We start from the raw sequence: 22,441 nt of genomic DNA on the forward strand, positions 1-22,441 counted from the left end.
ACTATTATGATCCCAATTTTACCTTACAAATCTGACTAGACCAGAGAATGTACACTGGTACAGAAAGGAACTGGAAACACGGGAAATCCAGGACAGATGATCCCTTCAGAACCAGTGGTGAGAATGACAATACCTGGAGGGTGGTGGGAAGATGGAGTAGAAAGGGGGAACCAATTACAAGGATCTACATATAATCTCCTCCCTGGGGGATGGGACAAAAGAAAAGTGGCGAGATGTCGGACTGTGTAAGATATGACAAAATAATAATAATTTATAAATGATCAAGGGTTCATTATGGAGGGGGGAGCTGGAAGGGAGGGGGGAAATGAGGAGCTGATATTAAGGGCTCAAGTAGAAAGCAAATGTTTTGAGAATGATGATGGAAACAAATATATAAATGTGCTTTACACAATGGAGGTATATATGAATTGTAGGAAGAATTATAGGAGCCCCCTATAAAATGATTTAAATATATATATGAATAAAACAACCAAAAAAACAAACAAATTAAACTCTCTTAAAACACAATGTAAACATCCTTTGAGTAAAACTATCATGATTTTATAATTACTTTTTCATTATCTAAGTAATAATAACAAATTAGAATTCTGATAATGATTACTCCACTCCTGGCCTTTTTCCAAGCCCTTTACACATATTCACTCATCTAACCCTTTCATGACAGATTTATTTTCTGCTTTGCTGTTACTGTTGTTACCATGTATTTTCAGTAACAGAAGATAGACTGATATCAAGCTACAAAACAAACAACAAAAAGAGTTACTGTAGATTCTGAAACAACTATATGCCACACATAAGTTCAACAAGGGATCTAATAGTAGGTTTGGTAGACTGAGGTCCATATCTTCAGATTCAATTAATTGTCAAGAAATCAAGTAGCAGCACTTACAATCATGATTACAGTTTGCAAGAAATCTGAGAGACTAAAAATATTGTCGTCAGGAACCAGCTAGTCAGTTCAGTCTCAATGACTCCATGCCCACCAAAGTGAAACACTGCTTCGATTGTGCCATTCTCCCAGGCTTTGTGAGCGTTCAGCCTATTGTTGCAGCCACTGTGTTGATCCATCTCCTGGAGGGTCTTCCTCTTTTCTGCTGCCCTTCCACGTTGCCACGCATGATGCCCTTTTCCAGGGACCGGTCTCTCCTGATAACATGTCCAAAATATGGGAAACAAAGTTTTGCATTCCCCCTTTCCTAGGAAATTTCTGGCTATACTCTTCTAGGATAGCTTTGTTCATGTTAGCAGTCAGTGTTACTTTTAATAATACTCACCAGCACCATAATTAGCCTTGAAGTGACAGCCTTGTCCTTCAACCCTTTGAAGAGTCTTGTGCAGAAGGTTTACCCACTGTAATGTGTCATTTGATTTCTTGATTGCTGTTTCCATCATCCTGCAGTGTAGATCCAAGCAAGATTTTGACAACTTTTTTGTGGATGTGATATGTCCCACAAATCATGAAAGGATTAACCTGCAAAATGTGACTTTCACATCTGCTAATATTATAATTATTATGCCCCTTAGAAAACAGAGGCACACATTGTTTGTGTAAGTTTTCTCAAGAAATTCAGTAAGACTGTGACAGAACAAGACTTCCATGCAAGGACTAAAGCTTTAGATTACATTGTTTTAAGTATCATACTATGTTGCCCACCTGAACATAAATATTAAACTATTATTTACTTTATGAAAATGGAAACATGTAAGTAATTCTAAATATTTCACTTTTTTTTACCTTACATCTTATCTTCTTTTTCATTGGTACATTTCTTGAGCCTCCCTTAAACATTTTTAATCTAATACAGTCTATTATAATCTGGCATAACTCAAAACAAGGATATTTCTCATTTTCTTAGAGGATTATCCTATGAATGAATCCTGGTAACATTATGGCTATGCTTTCCTAATTTTAGTCAAACACGAAGGATCTGAAAATCCTACTTAGCAATGTGCTTAGTAACCACTTTGAAGTCAATATCAAATCATGTTTTTCTACTCCTTATCTCGAATCTAAAACACTCTTATATTACACAAAAGAATTAATTTTTTATTTCATTAAGAATATTGACCTAATTTTTAAAAAGTTTTCATCTTAAATGAAATGACTTTGGGAAGAACATATATTTCTATGACACCAACACTACAGTTTTTGGAGTTAGTTAGATAGAATTACATCCATTCCATAATTAGTATGAATGCCAACATCTCTAGCCATTCATTTTTGTTACATGGCAAACAAAATCAAGAAAGCAACCATCAAACCAAAGAGCCCACAGCTTCAGAGAAGGCAAATTCCAGGATAGCATATGAGAACAGCTGCTGCTTCAGCGAAGGGTTTCTGGCATAACCAATGATGAGGCTCCGATGACGGTTCCAATGCCAGCACCAGAACCAGCCACTCCTACTGTTGCAGCACCTGCACCAATACATTTGGTAGCAGTATCAATGTCTCTGCTGCTTGTGCTGGTCTGAAACTCCCTTCGGATCAGTGGAGAAACACCAGCCTGGGCCCCAGTAAACACTGCTGAGCCCTCTCCATTTTTATCCTCTGGTTGATATAAGGCTGATGCAGAAATTGATCTCTATGCAACACTGGATCCAGCTCGGATCAGAGCGGGGGTGCAGGCGAGCTTGGCGCAGGGGAACATCCTTTTTTTTTTTGTCTTATACAGTATTTCTTTATTCTCTGAATGCTCTCCATTTTAAAAATTATATAGTTTCCTATTAATATTGTAAAACTGTCTTCATTTATATATTTGCCTAAATTTAGAGTGAAACTGTGACTGCTCCCCCTTTTTAATAAATCATTTTATTGGGGCTCATACAACATCTTTAAGAATCTTCAGAAAGGCGCAGGTCCATGGAGGCACGACTGGTAACAGGCAGTGTAGGCTCCTCTCCCATTTCATTGCTTTCCGGTAGGTGGCACCAGCGGCAGAGGTTGAAAGAGTGGGGCTTTGACCTCATTATTCATGGAGTGAACAAAACTACTTCTATTCTACGTACAAATACTCTGTTCAAAACTCTATTTATTAAGTGTAGGTCTAAACCATGGGTGGCAAAGATTTTATTGTAAATGGACTGGTTGTAAATATTTTAAATTTTGTGAAATAAACTCTATTATTTTGCCACCATAGTATAAGAACACTTGCAATGCATAATTGAATGGGTGTGGCTATGTTCTTGTAAAATTTCTACTGCTGCAAGGCCCAAAACTTGATATGTGCTATAGTTTTTGCATAGGTCTGACACATTCGTATTCTGCATAGTCGATCAACTATAAGTCTAGGTTTTATATTAATAAATAGAGTTTTACCTAGTTGTTATAAGTATTGCCCCATTTTTAATCACTTGGAGCCAAGTTTACCTTATTCAAGACTGTTTAGTGTTTTCCCCATTGCCATTGCACTGCCTTTGAATTTCCAAGGAGATCAAGGTCAGATCCAGTTCTTTCCTTTTGGCTGTCTTTTTAAGTTTTCTAATGGTAATCTGTCATTTAATTCACTTTTTTCTTGTAATTCGTGAATATATTGCTAATTATTTTTGTATTTTTGGTCATGAGAGGTATTGTTGATTTGCTTTCTAGTAATGTCTTTGTACAGTTTGCTGGTAAAGTATTGATAGCCCAATAGAAGGACCTATGAAGTGTTTCATTTGGTTTTCTTTTGTTGTCACGACATCATGATTTTATAGATTCCGTTTTTCTTCTCTTGCTATTTATTTTCCATTGTTTTGTACTGCCCTCTATGCTTAAAATCTTTCCCTTTACTAACACTTTTCCCGGGGAACATCATTATATCTTACGATTTAGATCAGCTTTCTATTGACACTTTAAATAAAATATGCTCACACAAGATGTTGAAATTTTCACAATCATAACAAACTTAATTTTTAAATGTATAAAACAAGTTCAGTTCAAGGGTAAAGTAAGGATGAGATGTGATACTGACCTAGACATATCTGAATTGAGTGGACTGTACACAGGTATCCATGAGAGAAAGACAATACAAAATGTTTCCACTAAAATGAGGGAGAGAGAAGTGGTAAGACTGTACACTATTACGAGGTGGGAAACTTCTCATTGACATCTACTTTATGTTGACTCATGGTGACCCTATAAGGCAGGATAGAGCTGTCCCACAGGCTTCTGATTCTGTAAGTCTTCATGGGAGTAGAAAGCCCCATCGTTCTCTCTTGGAGAAGCGAGTCATTTCAAACTACTGACCTTTCAGATTACAGCCCAACCAATAACCACTACACCAACTGGGATCCCTGTTAAATGGTGGGAACCTTAGAAACCAGGAAAAACAATACATTCATGTCACATTTTAGTTCTCACAGGTTTTAATGCATAAAGTTCATAAGTTCATAGTGTTGTAAATAAAAGACTGTATGAATTAATAAAAAGAGGAGAATAAACAAATCTCTTACATCAAAGAAGTTCAAATACTATCTGCAGATACTTCTACCTCAGAGAAGAGACAGAAAACCCCACTGCTTAAATATGGTCTCTATTCTTGTCTTCTAAAGAGTGCAGGTTCAAATGGTATTTTATTTCAAAGGAATATCCTGTCAGTAAATAAACTTGATAAACACTACCTTAGACATATTACAAAAACACAGCCAATGATAAATCATGATGATAGTCTATACCTGTGGTATGATGTGATCAAAATAGCGGCTAATTCTTATAAGCTGGATCTCAGTATGACAAAACAGGAAACAGTAATACAATAGAAGGCTATGCTACAATACACCGCATGCTGTTTCGCAAGATTGTCAGGTTCACCAGAAACAGGGAAAAGCTCAGGAACACATTGGATTCAATGTCTTGGATGAGATTAAGATATAGAAAAGGACATTAGTTAAAAACTTACCACAAGGTGTAGAAGGGACCAGTTATCAAATATCAAAACACTACAAATCATGTTAATAGGTGCCCACCTTCCTGATACTATCAAAGAAGACAAACGTGTGCAAAAGCAAATGTGGTAAAGAAAGCTGAAGGTGCCAGGCGGTCAATAGATATAGTGTCTGGGGTCTTAACAGCTTAAAGATAAACAAGTGGCCATATAGCTCAGAAGCAACAAAGCCCACATGGAAGAAACACATCAGCCTGTGTGACCAAGAATTGTCAAAGGGATCAGGTATCAAGCATCAAGTAACAAAAGATCATATCATTGTAAATGTAGGTGAATGCAGAGTGGAGACCCAAAATACCATCGGTAGCCAACCTGACATCCCATTACTGAAGGGTGGTGAGGAGGAGATGAGCCAGTCAGGGTACAGGGTAGCAATGTTGAAATATTTAACTTTCCTCTAGTTCTTAAATGCTTCCTACCCTCCACTATCATGATTCCAATTCTACCTTACAAATCTGACTAGACCAGAGGATGTACATTGGTACAGATAGCAACTGGAAACACAGGGAATCCAGGACAGATGACTCCTTCAGGACAAGTGGTGATGCCTGGAGGGTGGAGGGAATATGGGTAGAAAGGGGGAACTGATTACACGAATCTAGGTATAGCCTCCTACCTGGGGGATGGGCAGCAGAGAAGTGGGTGGGGGGTGGTGAAGACGTCAGACAGTGTAACATTTGACAAAATAATAATTATTTATGAATTATGAAGGGTTCATGAGGTAGGAGGAGTGGGAATGAGGGAGAAAGAAAATGAGCAGCCGACATTAAGGGCTCAAGTAGAAGGGAAAAGTGTTGAGAATGATGATGGCAACAAATGTCCATAAGTGCTTGGCACAATGGATTTATATATGGACAGTGATAAGAATTGTATGAACCACCAAAAAATTATTGGAAAAAACTTAAATAAAATTATAGAGTTGAATCTTATAGTAAAATCATAGGTTCATTGATTTTTTTTTAATTTTAACAATTTATTAGGGGCTCATACAATTCTTATCACAGTTCATACATATACATACATCAATTGTATAAAGCACATCCATACATTCCCTGCCCCAATCATTCTCAAGGCATTTGCTCTCCACTTAAGCCCTTTGCATCAGGTCCTCCTTTTTTTTTTCCCTCCCTCCTCTTTCCCCCCTCCCTCATGTGCCCTTGGTAATTTATACCTCGTTATTTTGTCATATCTTGCCCTATCCGGAGTCTCCCTTCCCCCCTTCTCTGCTGTCCCTCTCCCAGGGAAGAGGTCACATGTGGATCCTTGTAATCAGTTCCCCCTTTCCAACCCACTCACCCTCCACTCTCCCAGCATCATGCCTCACACCCTTGGTCCTGAAGGTATCATCCACCCTTGATTCCCTGTACCTCCAGCCCTCATATGTACCAGTGTACAGCCTCTGTCCTATCCAGGCCTGCAAGGTAGAATGCGGATCATGGTAGTTGGGGGGAGGAAGCATCCAGGATCTGGGGGAAAGCTGTGTTCTTCATCGGTACTACCTCATACCCTAATTAACCCATCTCCTCTCCTAAATGCCTCTATGAGGGGATCTCCATTGGCCAACACTTGGGCCTTGGGTCTCCACTCTGCACTTCTCCCTTCATTTAATATGGTATATATATACATATACATATACACATATATACACATACATACACACACATATATATCTTTTTTTTTTTTTTTGCATGATGCCTTATACCTGGTGCCTTGGCACCTCGTGATCGCACTGGCCGGTGTGCTTCTTCCATGTGGGCTTTTTGCTTCTGAGCTTGATGGCCGCTTGTTCACCTTCAAGCCTTTAAGACCCCAGACACTATCTCTTTTGATAGCCGGGCACCATCAGCTTTCTTCACCACATTTGCTTATGCACCCATTTATCTTCAGCGATCCTATCATGGAGGTGTGCAGTCAATGATATGATTTTTTGTTCTTTGATGCCTGGTAACTGATCCCTTTGGGACCACTCGATCACACAGGCTGGTGTGTTCTTCCATGTGGACTTTGTTGCTTCTGAGCTAGATGGCCGCTTGTTTATCTTCAAGGCTTTAAGACCCGAGGAGTCAAAGGGCATTCATGGAGGTCTAGACAAAGACATGTACATGCAAATATATATAGGAGGATGGGGAAATATATTTATGTGTCTATATTTATAGGTCAAGTGTTAAGGTGGCAGAAGGACCTTGGGCCTCTACTCAAACACTCCCTCAATGCATGAATACCTTCTTTTATTAAATTGGAACTCTATGATGCTCACTCTCCGGACACAACGGCTGGAGCCAAAGTGGGTGAACAAGTAAATGTGGTGAAGAAAGCTGATGGTTCATTGATTTTTATAAAATGTTTGTACAGTTTTATTGACAACAATGCACATATCACACAATTCAATAGTTTAAATGTATTACAGCTGTGCAATATGACCACAATCAATATTGGACCATTTTCTGCTTTTTGGTCGTCATCATAAGTTCCTATTTCCATTAGCCTACCCTATCCTAACCCCCAGAAAATCATAACCATTTAGAACATAAATTCTGAGCATCCAGTCTGTGGAAGACTAGAGTTGACAGCGAAAACTTTGAGGACTGACATTTAAATAGCCTTGCGATCACATAGAGTGCATTGAAAAAGAGAGTAATGTGGATGTAGTTAGGTTAAATTCTAACGCCTTATAATTTGTTCTCCTAATTTTGTTCTAGTTTTTATTATTTTCTGTTACCTTTACAAGTGAAGGTTTTTTTGATTTTTTTGTTTTGTTTTTCATTGTTTCTTACGTATCTGTGTATATTTTTATTTATATGAAAACCAGGACTGGCAAATCAATAGAGTCAGGTACTGGTTCTTTGATTTTTGTACTGAAATACTTTCATGCTTATAATAATTTTAAACTAATGCTAAGTTATTGCCTGTAGACGTGCTTTTAAGGAATTTCCCTCACTAAAAGATAAAAGGTCTTTTGAGAAATATTTATTAAATCTTTTTATGTAAACCACTAATAAAATGTGATTAACTCTTCTTAAATAATTCTCCACAAATTAAAAGTGAAAATGTTCTTTTAAGGAATGAGAACCTTAAAAGTTGTTTCTATGTGAATCTACAATGTTCTATTTCAGCACACTGTAAACAAGTCAAATTACAGAATCTCCTCAAAACCAGTATTTCTCCGAGTTGACTTTTGCCATTTAAAATGAAACATGGTAACTGAGAATCAAGACGGGTCCCTGGAGGAGAACATTCTGGACACTCGATACGGAATCTGCTTGGTCTTTACCCCATAAACTAGAGGGTTGAGCAAAGGTGGGACAAGCAGATACAGATTGGACAGAAGAATGTGAATGTAGGATGGAATGTGGAACCCAAACCTATGCGTAAAGAAGGAGAAGAAAGCCAAGAGGTAAAACTCCAGGAAGACACAGATGTGAGTGATGCAGGTGTTGAAGGCTTTGGATCTTGCTTCCTTTTGAGGCAAGTTGAAGACTGTTACAAATATGCGGATGTAGGAGAGTGTGATGAAGATGATGTCAACTCCTAGAATACTAAAAGCCACAAAGAGACCATAGATCTTGTTGATTCGGACATCTTCTGCTGCTAACTTCACGATGGCCATGTGCTCACAGTAGGAGTGAGAGACCACAGTGGTGCGGTAGAACCTGAGCCGGCATTTGATGAGGATGAGACTCGGAGCTACAAGGAGGGCAGCTCTGAGAGTCACTCCGGCTCCAATCTGAGTAAGACGCTGATGAGTAAAAATGGTTGCATGTCTCAGAGGATCACAGATTGCCACATAGCGGTCCAGGGCCATGGCCAGCAGAATGCCCGACTCAATACACTGGAATGTGTGGATGAGCCACATTTACAGGAGACAGACTTCAAAGTATATCTCTGCTAAATGGAACCAAAATATTCCTAGCATTTTGGGTAAGATACACGTGCTGAGAGCAATGTCAGTTGCTCCAAGCATTGCCAGGAAGAGATACATGGGCTCATGGAAGCTTCGTTCAGATTTGATAATGACAACAAGCAGGGAATTGCCAAAGAGGGCGAGGATGTACATGCACAGAAGGGAATTCCAATCCAGAACTGCACAGCTTCCAAGCCAGGGATACCGATCAGTGTCAGCAGTGGGGGCATGAAGATTGTGACATTGAGTTTGATCATGACGCTGGAGAGCAGCCCTATGAAAGCTGGTGCTTCAGTGCCGGTGTGCTCTTCTTTTTAAAAACCTAGATTGATGGACATTTGTAAAGTTATGGAGGCTAATGTCCCTTTGAAGGGTATTTTGTGTAACATTTACATGGATGCAGAATGGCTCCCAGAGTGGTTCACGGCCCGTGTTTTTCTGCATCTCAATGCCTTATCTCATTCTCATGCTTCTTCATTTCCTCCTTGTCAACGTGAGTACATACAAACGCACACTTGGTTCAACATGCAAATAAAACCTACTAACAATTAGTGTGTAGGCATTTATGTCTGTCTGTTGAAGGATGCGCTGTTGAATATGAGTTTTCTCACATTTTTAGGGACTTACTCTAAGTGTTATCTATGCTTCTTTTCTTTCTTACTTAAGAAATACTCTTTCATGCTCCCAGTCCACTAGGAATCTATGAAAAGAAAGTTACATCCTATCTTAAGGTTTATATTAATCTATAAAGACTCTGAGAAGCTGAAAGTATACTTCGGCTTTTGTAGGTTAGAATAGAACTTCAACTCTGATGTTTCAAACATCATAGGCCAGTAGTGAACCCTAGGAAAATATTCTCTCAGTGCACTAGATACAATCATATATTTTAAATTTAAACAATAAAAATACAATTTGTATTTTACATTCTGCTTTACTTTGACTTTGGAAGCTGCCTTTCAAATTTGTTTGTCCAATGACTTTCTCCCAAAACTTGTACTATCTATGTTTTTATGTACCTGTTTTTCCCAGGATGACAAAATACTTCGCTTTAACACTTGTTATAACACAAATTGGAATTACGCCTGCTAACATTTTCTTTTTAATTTATAGTTCATCCCTAGTATAAAATTTCAAGTTTCTCCAATAATCCTTTTTCTGTACAACTTCAAATTCCCTTTTCTTGGGGAGAAAGTTAAAATAATATTCTATTATTGAGATAAAAAAGAACCTTAAAGGATACTTTTCAGTTTATATCAGTGTTGTGCTTGCTATTTTCTCCTTAAAGAACATCTTTTTTATTTTTCTTATATAAAACACTAACTCTTGTTTTTCCTTGTACCTCAAAATATCTGATCACCTTTAGTTTGTTGACATAAAAACATGGACAATGTGTTTCTTTCTATGGTACTCTTTCTACTCATTCTTTATGTTCACCCCTTACAATATTGCTAAGTCCCAAGATCCACTGATTAAGAGCAAATAAATATCAACTAGTCAAGAACTGAAGTCTCTTCTTCTGAATATAGATAAAATGAATATAGGAAAGTAAGTAAAAATGGATTACCGCTAAATGATAGAAACCCTCATTAGACATTGTCATAATGGGAAGCTGTTATTTCTCACCACATCTTCCATGTATGCTACACAGTTTCAAAGGCAGCATTTCTTATTTTTAAAATTTTATTGGAGTCTCTTACAGCTCTTTTCAAAATCCATCCATCCATTGTGTCAAGCACCTTAGTACATGTGTTGCCATCATCATTCTCAAAACATTTTCTTTCAACTAAACCCTTGGTGTCAGCTTCTCACTTTTCCCTCCCTCTCTCCCTCTCTCCCTCCCTCCTTCCATCCATCCCTCCCTCATGAACACTTGATAATTTATGAACTATTATTACTTTTTCATGTCTCACACTGACCAATGTCTATATTTACCCACTTTTCTGTTGACCGTCCTCCTGGGAGGGGGTTATATGTAGATCACTGTGATCAGTGCCCCCCTTTTACCCCACCTTCCTCCTCCCCTCCTGGTATCGTTATTTTCATTACTGGTTCTGAGGGGGTTTATCTCTCCTGGATTCCAGGTTTCTAGCTCTTATCTGTACCGGTGTACATGCTCTGATCCAGCTAGATATGTAAGGTATAATTGAGATCATGAGAGTTGGGGGGAGGCTGTGGGAAGCACTAAGAACTAGAAGAAAGTTGTATGTTATACTGCACCCTGACTAGCTCATCTTTTCCTTGTGACCCTTCTGTAAGGGGCTGTCAAATTGTCTACAAATGGATTTGAGTCTCCACTCTGCACTCCCCCTCTCACATGAATATGATTTTTTGCTCCGTATTTTGATGCCTGACAAAGGAAGCATTTCTATCTCTACACCAGTGGTTCTCAACCTGTGGGTTCTGATATCTCTGGGGGTTAAGAGATCCTTTCACCGGAGTCACCGAAATCATAACTAGATAACTTACAATGATGAAGTAGTAACATAACTAGCTAAATTACAGCGATGAAGTAGCAAAATAATTTTATGGTTGGGGTCACCACAACATGAGGAAGTGTATGAAAGTGTCGCAGCGTGAGGGAGGTTGAGAACCACCTCTCCAAACCTTCCTAAAGAATTCTGTTTCCTTCAGTTCACACTGCGCAAAAAGGTAGTGTGGGCAGTGTGGACATCTGCAGTTAGAGGGTCAAATTATACTCATTTGAAATGTTCTTTAAGTTTGAAGAACAAAAACAAAATCTGAAAGGTGAAGAGGAGGACTGCAGGGTCGATGCGACAACATTTTCCAACCAAATTCTTGTAGACTAGCTCTTGCTGCCTTTGAAGAATGCACAGATGCAGTGCCAGGAAGGGAAAAGGGAAAAGAGAACACACCCACCCCCCAGTGCCATGTGCTGCAATTTTTCTCATCGATGCAGTTTTCTATTTTCTTAAAACATCTTCATAACAAACCACAATGATTATATGGGATCCTTTGAAAAAATTATCATGTTGACCTATTTGTAATCCCCAGTAAACAGTCTTTATAACTTTCTGAAGGAATAGCTCACTCCCTCCATATACACATATATCACTCACTATCAGAATGTCAATGCTGACTCACACTGATCCACCCTGGCTTTTCTTCGACTGTAATTGTTTATAGGAATAGAAAGCCCAGGCTTTTTTCCTCTGGCAGAGCTGCTGGTGATTTCAAAGTGCTGCCCAGGAAGAGTGCAGCCAAATGCCAAACCACTACACCACCAGGGTACATATGCATGTGTGTGTATGTATATATATATATATGTATAGATACATATATATATGTACATACACATATACACATACACACATAGTGAAAGAGATTTATATATTTACATCTTTATAGATAAATATATATTTTATTGGCATATACTTCACATATCAATAGTTCAACTAGAGTAAGAAGAGTTGTGCAATCACCACCACAATCCAGTCTTTCTTGTAGTTATTTTTGTTAGCTCTCATTGCCTCATTACCTCCCTGTTATGCCCCATAAGTATTAGTACATTTACTATCTCTATAGATTTACCTATCCTGGATTTCATATCCTAAACATACAGAACACAATCAGGAAACAAACAAACCTCAGGCTGGTGGAGACAGTGGTCGTTGAATCGAAGGTCAACAGGTCAGAATGGAGGCTGTAGAGTCAAATGAATTCAAGGTCAGTAGGCAGTATGACAGGCCTCTGATACCTCCCCAAGTCATCAGGCAATAGGACTCAAGTCCAAAGAACTGGAAATTGAGGAGACAAATACTGTATAGACAGAGGCCAACATCAAGAGATAAGCATTCCCACAGTGACTGCTAAAAGAGTAAGTCACATCTCTGATGAATTTTTTTCCTAATTATATTAAGACTGTGACCCGATAAGGGGATAGCACTTCACCTTAATCTTCACACAACTGCATGGGTGCTCTCAGATCCCATCATGCATTTGATTACATTATGTTAGACTACATTACTGGAAGTCCTCAACTAATAAACTATGGAACCCAACAACAAGACAGCCAAAAAACAATTTAAAGTGGCCAGAACACACCAAAGAGGACATTCAAGCATGTAAACATGCTCAAGATCCTTAAATTCCATATCATCATTGCAAAAGTGACAATGATAATAATCAATAATGACAATTGGTGCCAATATGTTGGGGCTTGAAATGTTTATTCACTGCTAATGGGATTGTAAAGTGGTGTAACTACTATGTATGATACGTTTTCAAAAAACCCTAGAAATTGAATAAACATCTTAAATACATACATATGTAGAATTAAATACTGTACAACTACAAAATATAACAAATATTCTGTAACTTGTCACATTGTTGAATCTCGAGGACATTATGCTGAGCCAAATAAGTCAATCAAAAAAGGACAGATATTGTTTGGGTCACGATTGTAAAGACTTATGAATATGTATATGCACAAAGAAAACAAAGTTATTTGGTGGTTTCCAGGGACTGGAGGGAATGGAGAAGAGAAACACTTTCTAGATAGTAGACATATTAATTTTGGTGATCAAAGAGGCAATGCAATGATGGGTGAAGTTGGCACAACTTGATGAAAGTAAATAAAGTCGCTAAAATGTGCTTGTGGAAAAAAATGTGATAAATTCTATAGCATACACAGCTTTGCAGTGACAATGAATTAACCAAATAATGGGTGTGGTTATATCGGTTGTCATTGATGCATGAAAGGAGGTATATGGGAACAAATTCATGCACACGTCTAAATGCATGTTTAAGCATGTTTATACATGCATGTATAAGTGCTGCCAATAAATTACTATATATACCAAGTTGCAAGTGGGAACAGTTATGGAAAACTCTTCAACATCTCTAAGTAACTCATGAACTTTTTTATACTGGTCAGAGGAGAAGAGGTCATAGTTTTGAGTGATAGCTTAATCAACTGGTACACACATAGATGACATTCTAGCTTCTATTTTGGTGAGTATCATGTGGGGTTTGTAAACTTGGAGTGATGATCTAAGATATAACTATTAATCTTTAAACTCACGAAGCAAAATTTTAAAAGGCAAATAAATCAAAAGTTCAAAGAAGAAACTAGTCCACAGGATTAATATTCCACAACACAGTCCCTTCAACATAACACCAAATGAACGGATAGTTTCTTTCTACACCTACTAACTGCTCTGACCAGGTAAACAATAGATGGTTCCCAAGATAAGGGGAGAAAAATGTAGAAAAAAACTCTAATTTTTTAAAAAAAATTCACCTACTTCATAGATACAGACCTGAGGAATTACAGTGTTTACTGACTAAAGATACATGATGAACTTGAACTGAAGCTATTTTTTTTCCGGTCATGTTCCAGCCAAAGAGTATATTAATTTCTAAATTAATCAGTATTATTCATGAACAGAATAGTCCTTTAAACACTTAAGTATATGGTGAACATTTCTCCAAATCAAAGATAAGAAGTCAAGGAAGGAACGAAACTAGATTAATGGAAACAACAAATAGGATGGAAATAATCGGATTTAAATTTGTAGATTACATTTAGGGTGCTATTAGGTGATGCTGAATCCACTATGCCTCATAGTAATCGCATGTACAACAGAAGAAAACACCACCTGGTCCTGTAACCTCATCATGATTGCTGTTCGTTGTGAGATCTTTGTTGCAGCCACTATGTCAATCATCTCATGATGGGTCTTCCTCTTTCACTGACCTTCAGCTGTACCAAGCATGGTGTCTTTTTCCAGGGGTTAGTCCTTTCTTATGTACAAAGATAAAGTCTCACCATCTTAGGCTTCTAGATAAAATTCTCGTTGTACTTCTTTCAAAACAGTTTTGTTTGTTCCTCTAGAAGACCCTGGTACTTGCAAAATTCTTAACTAGCATCTTCAATCAAAGATAACAATTAGTCTTTGGTTCGTATTCACTGTTCGATTTTCACATGCATATGAGATTGGAAATACTATGACCTGGGGCAGGCATACCTTAGTCCTTAAAGTGACACCTTTGTTCTTCAATGCTTGACAGAGGTCTTTGGTAACACATTTGCCCAATGCAAAATGTCATTTAATTTCTTGTCTGCTTTAAGGAATAGTGACTCCAGAATTAAATACAGCTCTGAAAACTTTGACCTTTTCTCAGTTCATCATGATGTTGTCTACTGATGCAATATGTAAAAATTGTATAAAATTTATATAAAATAGTTTAAATCCAATCTACTATGCTTTGTGAGCTTCATGTAAAACACGATAAAATGAGGAATAGTATTGTTTAAAGCACTGGGCATGATTTCATCACATATAAGATATATATCACATGTACATTTTGAAAGGAAAGGAGAAGTCTGGATAGAAGGTAGGGAGGCAGAGAACGGTAAGTTAGAGGGAAGAGTATTAAGAGATGCATCAACCTACCCAAAGCAATATAAACTAATACTGATCCCAACAACAATATTGTTGACTTTATATAAATAATCAAGAGAAAATTAAAATTGGAAGAGTGAGGCTGGAGGAAACTGAACTATCAATTATGATGATAGGCAAGTAATTAAGTTATAAAACTTATTTAAGTAGATTAGAAATTATACAGGGCATATTTATATAGGCGTTGCATGTTTTCAAACTTGGTCCACAAGTAAGTACCTTGGCTAAAATATAAAACTTGGGTGTAAGATTTAATTTGCAGTAGAAAAGAAATGGAGAAGAAAAACAGGACAAGGCATGGAGATTTCTAGAAGTGTAGCAATTATTCAGTGCATTCAGTTGTGTGGATAAATCCATGAGGGCTACCATTAAACCTTATGAGCCTCTCAGGGTTTAGTCAGGTGGATGGGGAAATCCATCAATCCGTGTCTTTAAACCCTCCTCCTTTCCACACCCCCATTAGGAAATATTAAAACAGGCACTGGCAGTTTGCTTCTCCTATTTGAGCTCAGGAAATGAAACCTGTGTCCCTGAATGCCAGAAACCTTGCTGTAAGTGTGCTGGATGATGACTACACTGCCTTGTGCTCTGTTAGACATCTTTAAACAAGGCTGTGTCCTTACTCTGGAGATAAAAACACAGTGTGACAAACTATCAGCTAATACATCACAGTGTGTATTGAAAAAGGATCCTAAGAGCTGCCAAATCTCTTCCATTCCGTGGCTTTACCAGTGTGCTGTTACAGAATTCACAAGTAGCAAGAAGAAAGACAGAACAAAAGATGAGGAACTGAGACTGGAATTTCAGGAGGAAAATGATTTGATGACTGGAAAGTATATGAAGATCAGAAAATACACCTCAGGCATCTGTTGAGAAAAAAGGGAGATTGAGACAACCATTGTGGACCAATTTTACAATTAACAAATGCTCTCCCATGATATGGAGTCACTGGCTTCTGTAACAACACTCTCTCTATGCCTCTTACCTGGCACTTAGGTAGATATAACATTCCACATGCCACCCCACCATTTGTATCATATGATTAAGGTAAGTCTTACATTTTAGTCCTTGTCTCAAAGGACATGTAAAGTACTTCTGACTTATTCAGGGGAAGAACAATTCTCACCACCATTAGAGTCAGTTTCTGTAACTGAGAGTAAATGAGAATAACAGTACCTGATTGGTTGCCCACTGGTTTGATTGGGCTGTGGGCATGCATTGGGCTCCTCGCAGCAACGTATTGGAATTGATATTCCATGGGAGAAAGCCAGGACTGTCTATTTCCATATGATTAACACTCTTGGAAGCGGTGTGGAACACTTCTACTCTGTTTGAGTCAGAGTTGCTCTGAGTCAAAATCAATTCCATGGCCGTGGATGGTTGTGTACTGACTATACTAAATGCACAGCACGATATTTAGTGTGATCTTCCTCAGATAAGACATCCCTTTCTGACTTCATTTACCCCCTTGAAATTTATCACATCAACCAGAATGGTTATATTTATTATGATCATGCCTGAGCACATTCAATAAGTAATAAGCTGACATTGATCACTTGTTGAATTTGGTCATGCATGGTTTGAAAACAATTTTATTAAAGGGTCTAGAGAAGAATTAAATAACAGAACCCTATTCTTTACAGAATCACAAATATCACATAATTCATAGCTTTAGAAATTACAAAAGACAAAATGTACAATTTTTAGGCTATTGGTTACAGAAGACCTTTAAAGAAGGTATAATAGGCCAAGGCTATAGAAAGTTCATTAGTCAATTAAACTGGGAAATTATTACATTTTAATATTTACTCTCATCAACAATTGTTTCAATCTATTTCATGCACCCTCCAGTGTCACCTCTTCTCTTTCCTGCATAGTTCTTCTTTAATTTAGGAAACCTGTTACTTAGTCTATTAATCATTGATTGAACTCTAACATATGTTTATGTATTAGTTCAAAATGTGTTCCACATTTTTATAATTACCTATATTTCTATTAGAAACAAAGACCTCAAATGGCAAAATCTTTGAACAGATGGCATTGAAGATGTGGGTGTTTATATGACTTAGTTGCTCATTTTTCCATTTTTCTGTATCCTTTGTTCACACATTGAGCTGTAAACTCTCAGGCTGGCAGCTAAAACGAATTGTTGCTCTGAAAGAGAAAGAGGAAGCTGTCTGCACACATGAAGATTTATACTTGTTAGAGCTCATATGAAGTCACCATGCGGAAGAGTTGACTAGCTGTCAGTAAGTTTGGTTATTGTTTATGTGTTGTTTGTGATCTAGGAACGAGTCTTTATTGCCGTACAATGCTACATCTCCTTCTCTTTTCTCCAAGGAGTTCCTTTCCTCTCAGAAATCTGCAATATAGCTTGAATTTCAACTGGTTACTCTGCTATTTTTAGCTCACAGCTAACTGTAAGTATTTTAGCTGTTAGAACTATCAGCAAAAGGAAGAGTAACTGGACTAAATATCTGAAAACAGCAGAGAACTTTGACAAGAAAAAGTCAATATAACCTAAACTTGAATTGTTTTTTCTTCAAGTCTCTATTAGTCTAGCCATATTCACATAATACACCTTACATAATATAGTTACATGAATACCTTTTGCTCTGGATATCAATTTGTTGGCATCTGGGTATTTACTGGTCCAAATGGACATTTCTCAGTTAAAGAGGATTTGGATCAATAGATGACTAGAGAAGATAAGGAATGGAGGTAATGCAGAGATTCATCAAACTGATTTAAATTCAGTTCCCAAGTAAAATAATAACATCTAATTTTTGATCAACAGGTCTTAGAGGGAAGTCGCAGAAAAACCAGCAGTTGATGTCTTAAGCCTGTGGTTTACTAGCAATAAATACAATCTGCTTGCCATGTAAACTGAATATTATTGTGATGTGGTGCTTCTCGGTGTTTTCTTTGAAGTGATGTGTATATATGAATTGGACTTTTCCTATCATCAATATTTGTGAGATAGATAATATGGTCACAGAGATCTACCAAAATAAGACTGATTAAATATACAGATTGATGACGAAGCGTGAAATTTGAAGAGGCAGAGCTGAACTGAGTGAAACACGTCTTTGTCTGTATCAGAAGACCCAATGATACCATGTTCATTTCCAATTTTACTGTTTTCATGCCCTCTGTGTTGACTCTAGTAGGGATCCCAGGGCTGGAGTCTGAGCAGTGCTGGATTGGGATCCCATTCTTTGTCATGTATCTCATTGCAATGATTGGAAACTTCTTGCTGCTGACCGTCATAAAATCAGAACGCAGCCTCCACGAGCCTATGTACATCTTCCTCAGCATGCTTGGAACCACTGATATTGGACTTGCTATGAGCATTATACCCAAGATGCTTGGCGTGTTCTGTTTTCACATGCCAGAAATTTATTTTGATTCTTGTTTGCTTCAAATGTGGTTTATACACACTTTTCAGATAATTGAGTCAGGCATCCTGCTTGCTATGGCTTTCGATCGTTACATTGCCATCTGTTACCCTCTGAGGCATGTCACCATCTTAAACTTCCGGCTGGTCATCCAAATAGGTACTGCAGTAACTCTCAGGGCTGCTGCCCTTATCACCCCCTGCATAATACTGATAAAGAGCCGCCTTAAATATTATCACACAACTGTCATCTCGCACTCCTACTGTGAGCATATGGCGATTGTGAAGCTTGCTGCAGGAAATATTTGGGTCAACAATATCTATGGTTTATTTGTGGCCTTTACAGCTGGAGGATTTGACGTCATATTCATTTCCTTGTCCTACATCCAGATATTGACCACTATTTTACGTCTGCCCCAGAAGGAAGCGAGGTTTAAAGCATTTGATACTTGTGTCACCCACATTTGTGTCTTCCTCCAGTTCTATCTCCTAGCCTTCTTCTCTTTCTGTACACATAGGTTTGATTCTCATATCCCCCCTTATATCCACATTCTCTTTTCTAGCATTTACTTGCTGGTCCCTCCATTTCTTAATCCACTTGTCTATGGGTTAAAGAACAAGCAGATGCGCAGTCATGTTGTGAAAATGTTCCACTTTTAACAAGCAAGCCAGCTAATATATTCATGACTTTTTTGTGCAATAATAATTATCTCTCTAAAAACATCACAAATACCTTGATTATCTGCAATGCTTGGAATTTCCATTTAACTGCTTCTTAAAATGTATCTCCATGGAAACTGGTTTTCACATCCTTGTAGCTTAGAACATCTAAAACTCAACGATGTTGTGGATCCTTTAAAGTAAGGATGGTAGAAAGAGCAAGAAACATAATAAATATGCAAATCTTTTCACTCCTTTAATTTCTAGTTCCTGGTTAACATTCTTCCTCCAATAATTCATCCTGAGAAGGATTTATGAATTATGCCTTCTTTACATTTAAATTTAATGCATCCAAAACTCCTTGCTCTGGAATGTTCATGTATTCTAAAATACAAGTTGCTACCTAGCACTTTTTCTTTTTCAGTAGTATCGCATTCATTTTGAAAAATAAAAAAAGATAAAATGGGTCTTAAACCATCCCCAAATCCTTTATATACCTGATGAGAGAAAACGTCTACACTATTAAATACATTCCCAGAGTTATTAGAGGAAGTAAAGCACATAGTGCATGCACATTCAGTTATGCTATCGTTCAATCAGAATCATTTCTACTACCTCTACCATTTACTTATGTGTCTAATTCTTCAAATGTTATCAGGGGGCTACAATATTATAAACATTGTGTTGGAGAATAATGATTTTTAATAAATTCAGTTAGTTTAATGGATCTATGTCTTTTAAATCCTGAGACAAGAAGGAAAAAATTTACAGGCATGTAAATGTATAGGGACGGAAGCACTGTTTATCTAATTGAGAGTAGTCAGGATTGCTGATTTTGTTTTGTTTAGTTTTGTTTTCCAATCTGTCTAAATTGGGGGGATAGGAATGAGCAGCCTAAGATCTAAGGACCTACCATTCCAAGGAAGATTGAGATGATGTAGAGCCCAGAGTGTAAGTTACGGGAAATCCACACCTTTTTGTTGATTTAATAGCGTTTGAATAAAGAATTTTGTGAAATAAGGAAATATGTAGTGATCAAAGTGAACATGAGTCATTTTAAAAGTTAGCTGAGGTTTATTCTAAATGCAATACTGAATTGTTGTGGATTTTTCTCTTATTGAAGCCACTTGTGTGTGTGTGTGTGTGTGTGTGTGTGTGTGTTTGTCTACTTGGACATCATCAGTAACTTTTAGTTGATATATATGTGTCTAGCAAAATAAAAGGTTGACAATTCTAGAAACTTTTAGATTTCATCTCTGATCTGGGTCAATACTCATTCCTTTTGCAATAGGAAGTTTTTCATCCTCCAATTGTGTCCCCTTGTTTTCTTCACTGTCCTGTTAATTTCCAGCTTTATGTCGCAATGATCAGGGAGAGATGTCTGTATAACCTCTATGTGCTTGAATTTACTCAAGTTTGACATGTGTCCCAGAATGTGGTCTAATATATGCCACATGAGCTTGAAAAGAATGGAATTTTTTTGCATGTGGGTGGAAAGCTCTCCAAATATATATCAAGTCAAGTTGTCAAATTGTGCTATTTAGATCTGTAGTCTCCTTGTTCAGTTTCTTTCCAAATGATCTTCCTTTTTCAGAGAGTGGTGTATTAAAGCCACCAATTATAAATGCTGAGCCTGTGATCTCTTTTTTCAACTTTTGGAGTGTTTGATTTACACATTTCACAGGTCTCTCATTAGGTGCATATATGTTTATTATGCTCACTGCTTCTTGGTCTATTGTTCCCTTGAACATTATATAGTGTCCCCCTTGTCTATTGTTATGGCCCGTATCATGAGGTCAATTTGATCAGATATTAAGATTGCCACCCCAGCTTTTTTCGCTTTACCATTTGCTTGGTATATTTTTCTTCAGCCTTTAATTCTCAACCTCTTTTTTCTGTAACCTTGAGATGAGTCTCCTGGAGGCAGCAGATTGAAAGGTTATGTTTTTGACCCAGTCTCTTAGCCTCTGCCTTTCAATGTCTGAGTTCAGGCCATTGATTTCAGTGTTATTTTATACTTCTGTGGACTCTGTGGGGTCATCTTGTACCTTTTATGTTGGACATTTTCCTATCTACCTATCTTGTGCATTGTGTGTGCATGTGGTTTATGTTTTCATTCTTTCCACAATTGAACTGATGTTATTCCTGGGGCTCTTTCCTCTTTGTTGCTCAATGGGTGCAGTTATTCGATGTGATGAGTAATTGCCCTTGGTGAGTGTTGATGTTCTGCCCTTACTGGATCAGCAAGGATCTTTTGTAGGGCTGGGTTTCTTTTTATGTATTCTTTGAGGTTTCCCTAGTCTGGGAAGCCTCTTCTCCATCTATCTTAATGGACCATTTGGCTGGTTAAAGTATTATTGAATTTGCGTTGTTTTCCTTCAATATTTGGAATATGTTAATCCATACCCTCCTCTTCTTCATTATTTCCGCTGATAGATCTGAACATACTCTTATTGGGGTACCTTTATACCTGACTCTTTGGTTTTCCCTAGCTGCCTTTATGATCTCCTTTTCCTCATAGTTGGATAATTTGACAATTATTGGTCTTCGTGATCTCTTCTTGGGTTTGAGTCTGACTGGTGTTCTCTCAGCCTCTTCAATGGTTACCTGATTTTCATTTATTAAGCTCTGGAAGTTTCTTCTGGAAGTCGCTTCTCTGGCCAATCTCTAAGTAGGCTTCACAGTTCTTAGAGCATCTTGGCTAGCCTGTGGTCTTTTCCTTTATAACTGGAGTGCTGAGGAGTGCCTGTGGTAATACCCTTCTTGGATTTTCCCACAGTAACATGGAGCCCCACCAGTGGTTGTCAGGTGTTTCCCCTAATCACTTGTAGGGCCCCAGAATTTAGGCTGGGGATGCCCCGACATTTTCTAGGGGAGAACACGCTGCTATTTGTTGTGTGGAAGAGAACCAGGGAGAATTCCCCTACTACATGCCAAGACAATAAATGCGGGTTGAAGATCCCCCAGTTGGACCTTCAGAGTTGCCCTACGCAGAGGCGAGTGACCTGGAGGCTGTTAGTGACTTGTGACAGGAAAGGAAGTGGAAGGGGATGAAAAAGAGAAAGGAAGACACAGACTGGAGAAATAATGCCAAGCAAACTGACACCCACTCCCA

At 37.9% G+C, this 22,441-nt stretch overlaps 1 protein-coding gene and 2 pseudogenes across 1 annotated transcript; 1 reads left to right on the forward strand and 2 right to left on the reverse strand.

Annotated features, from left to right (window-relative positions):
• Window positions 1-2,245: 2,245 nt before the first annotated feature.
• On the reverse strand, window positions 2,246-2,669 carry LOC142446816 (ATP synthase F(0) complex subunit C3, mitochondrial pseudogene; annotated as a pseudogene).
• Window positions 2,670-8,151: 5,482 nt separating this feature from the next.
• LOC142446817 (olfactory receptor 52A5-like) lies at window positions 8,152-9,101 on the reverse strand (annotated as a pseudogene).
• Window positions 9,102-18,387: 9,286 nt separating this feature from the next.
• LOC142445875 (olfactory receptor 52A1-like) lies at window positions 18,388-19,326 on the forward strand. The gene has a single exon (XM_075547749.1). The coding sequence runs from the start codon at window positions 18,388-18,390 to the stop codon at window positions 19,324-19,326; it is 939 nt and encodes a 312-aa protein (XP_075403864.1).
• Window positions 19,327-22,441: the final 3,115 nt, after the last annotated feature.

The sequence above is a fragment of the Tenrec ecaudatus genome, chromosome 4 (genome assembly GCF_050624435.1).
Source record: "Tenrec ecaudatus isolate mTenEca1 chromosome 4, mTenEca1.hap1, whole genome shotgun sequence".
NCBI lineage: Eukaryota > Metazoa > Chordata > Mammalia > Afrosoricida > Tenrecidae > Tenrec > Tenrec ecaudatus.

Excerpts from the sequence above, each read along its gene's own strand:
- LOC142445875 (XM_075547749.1), top strand. The coding sequence starts at position 18,388 with ATGTTCATTTCCAATTTTACTGTTTTCATGCCCTCTGTGTTGACTCTA.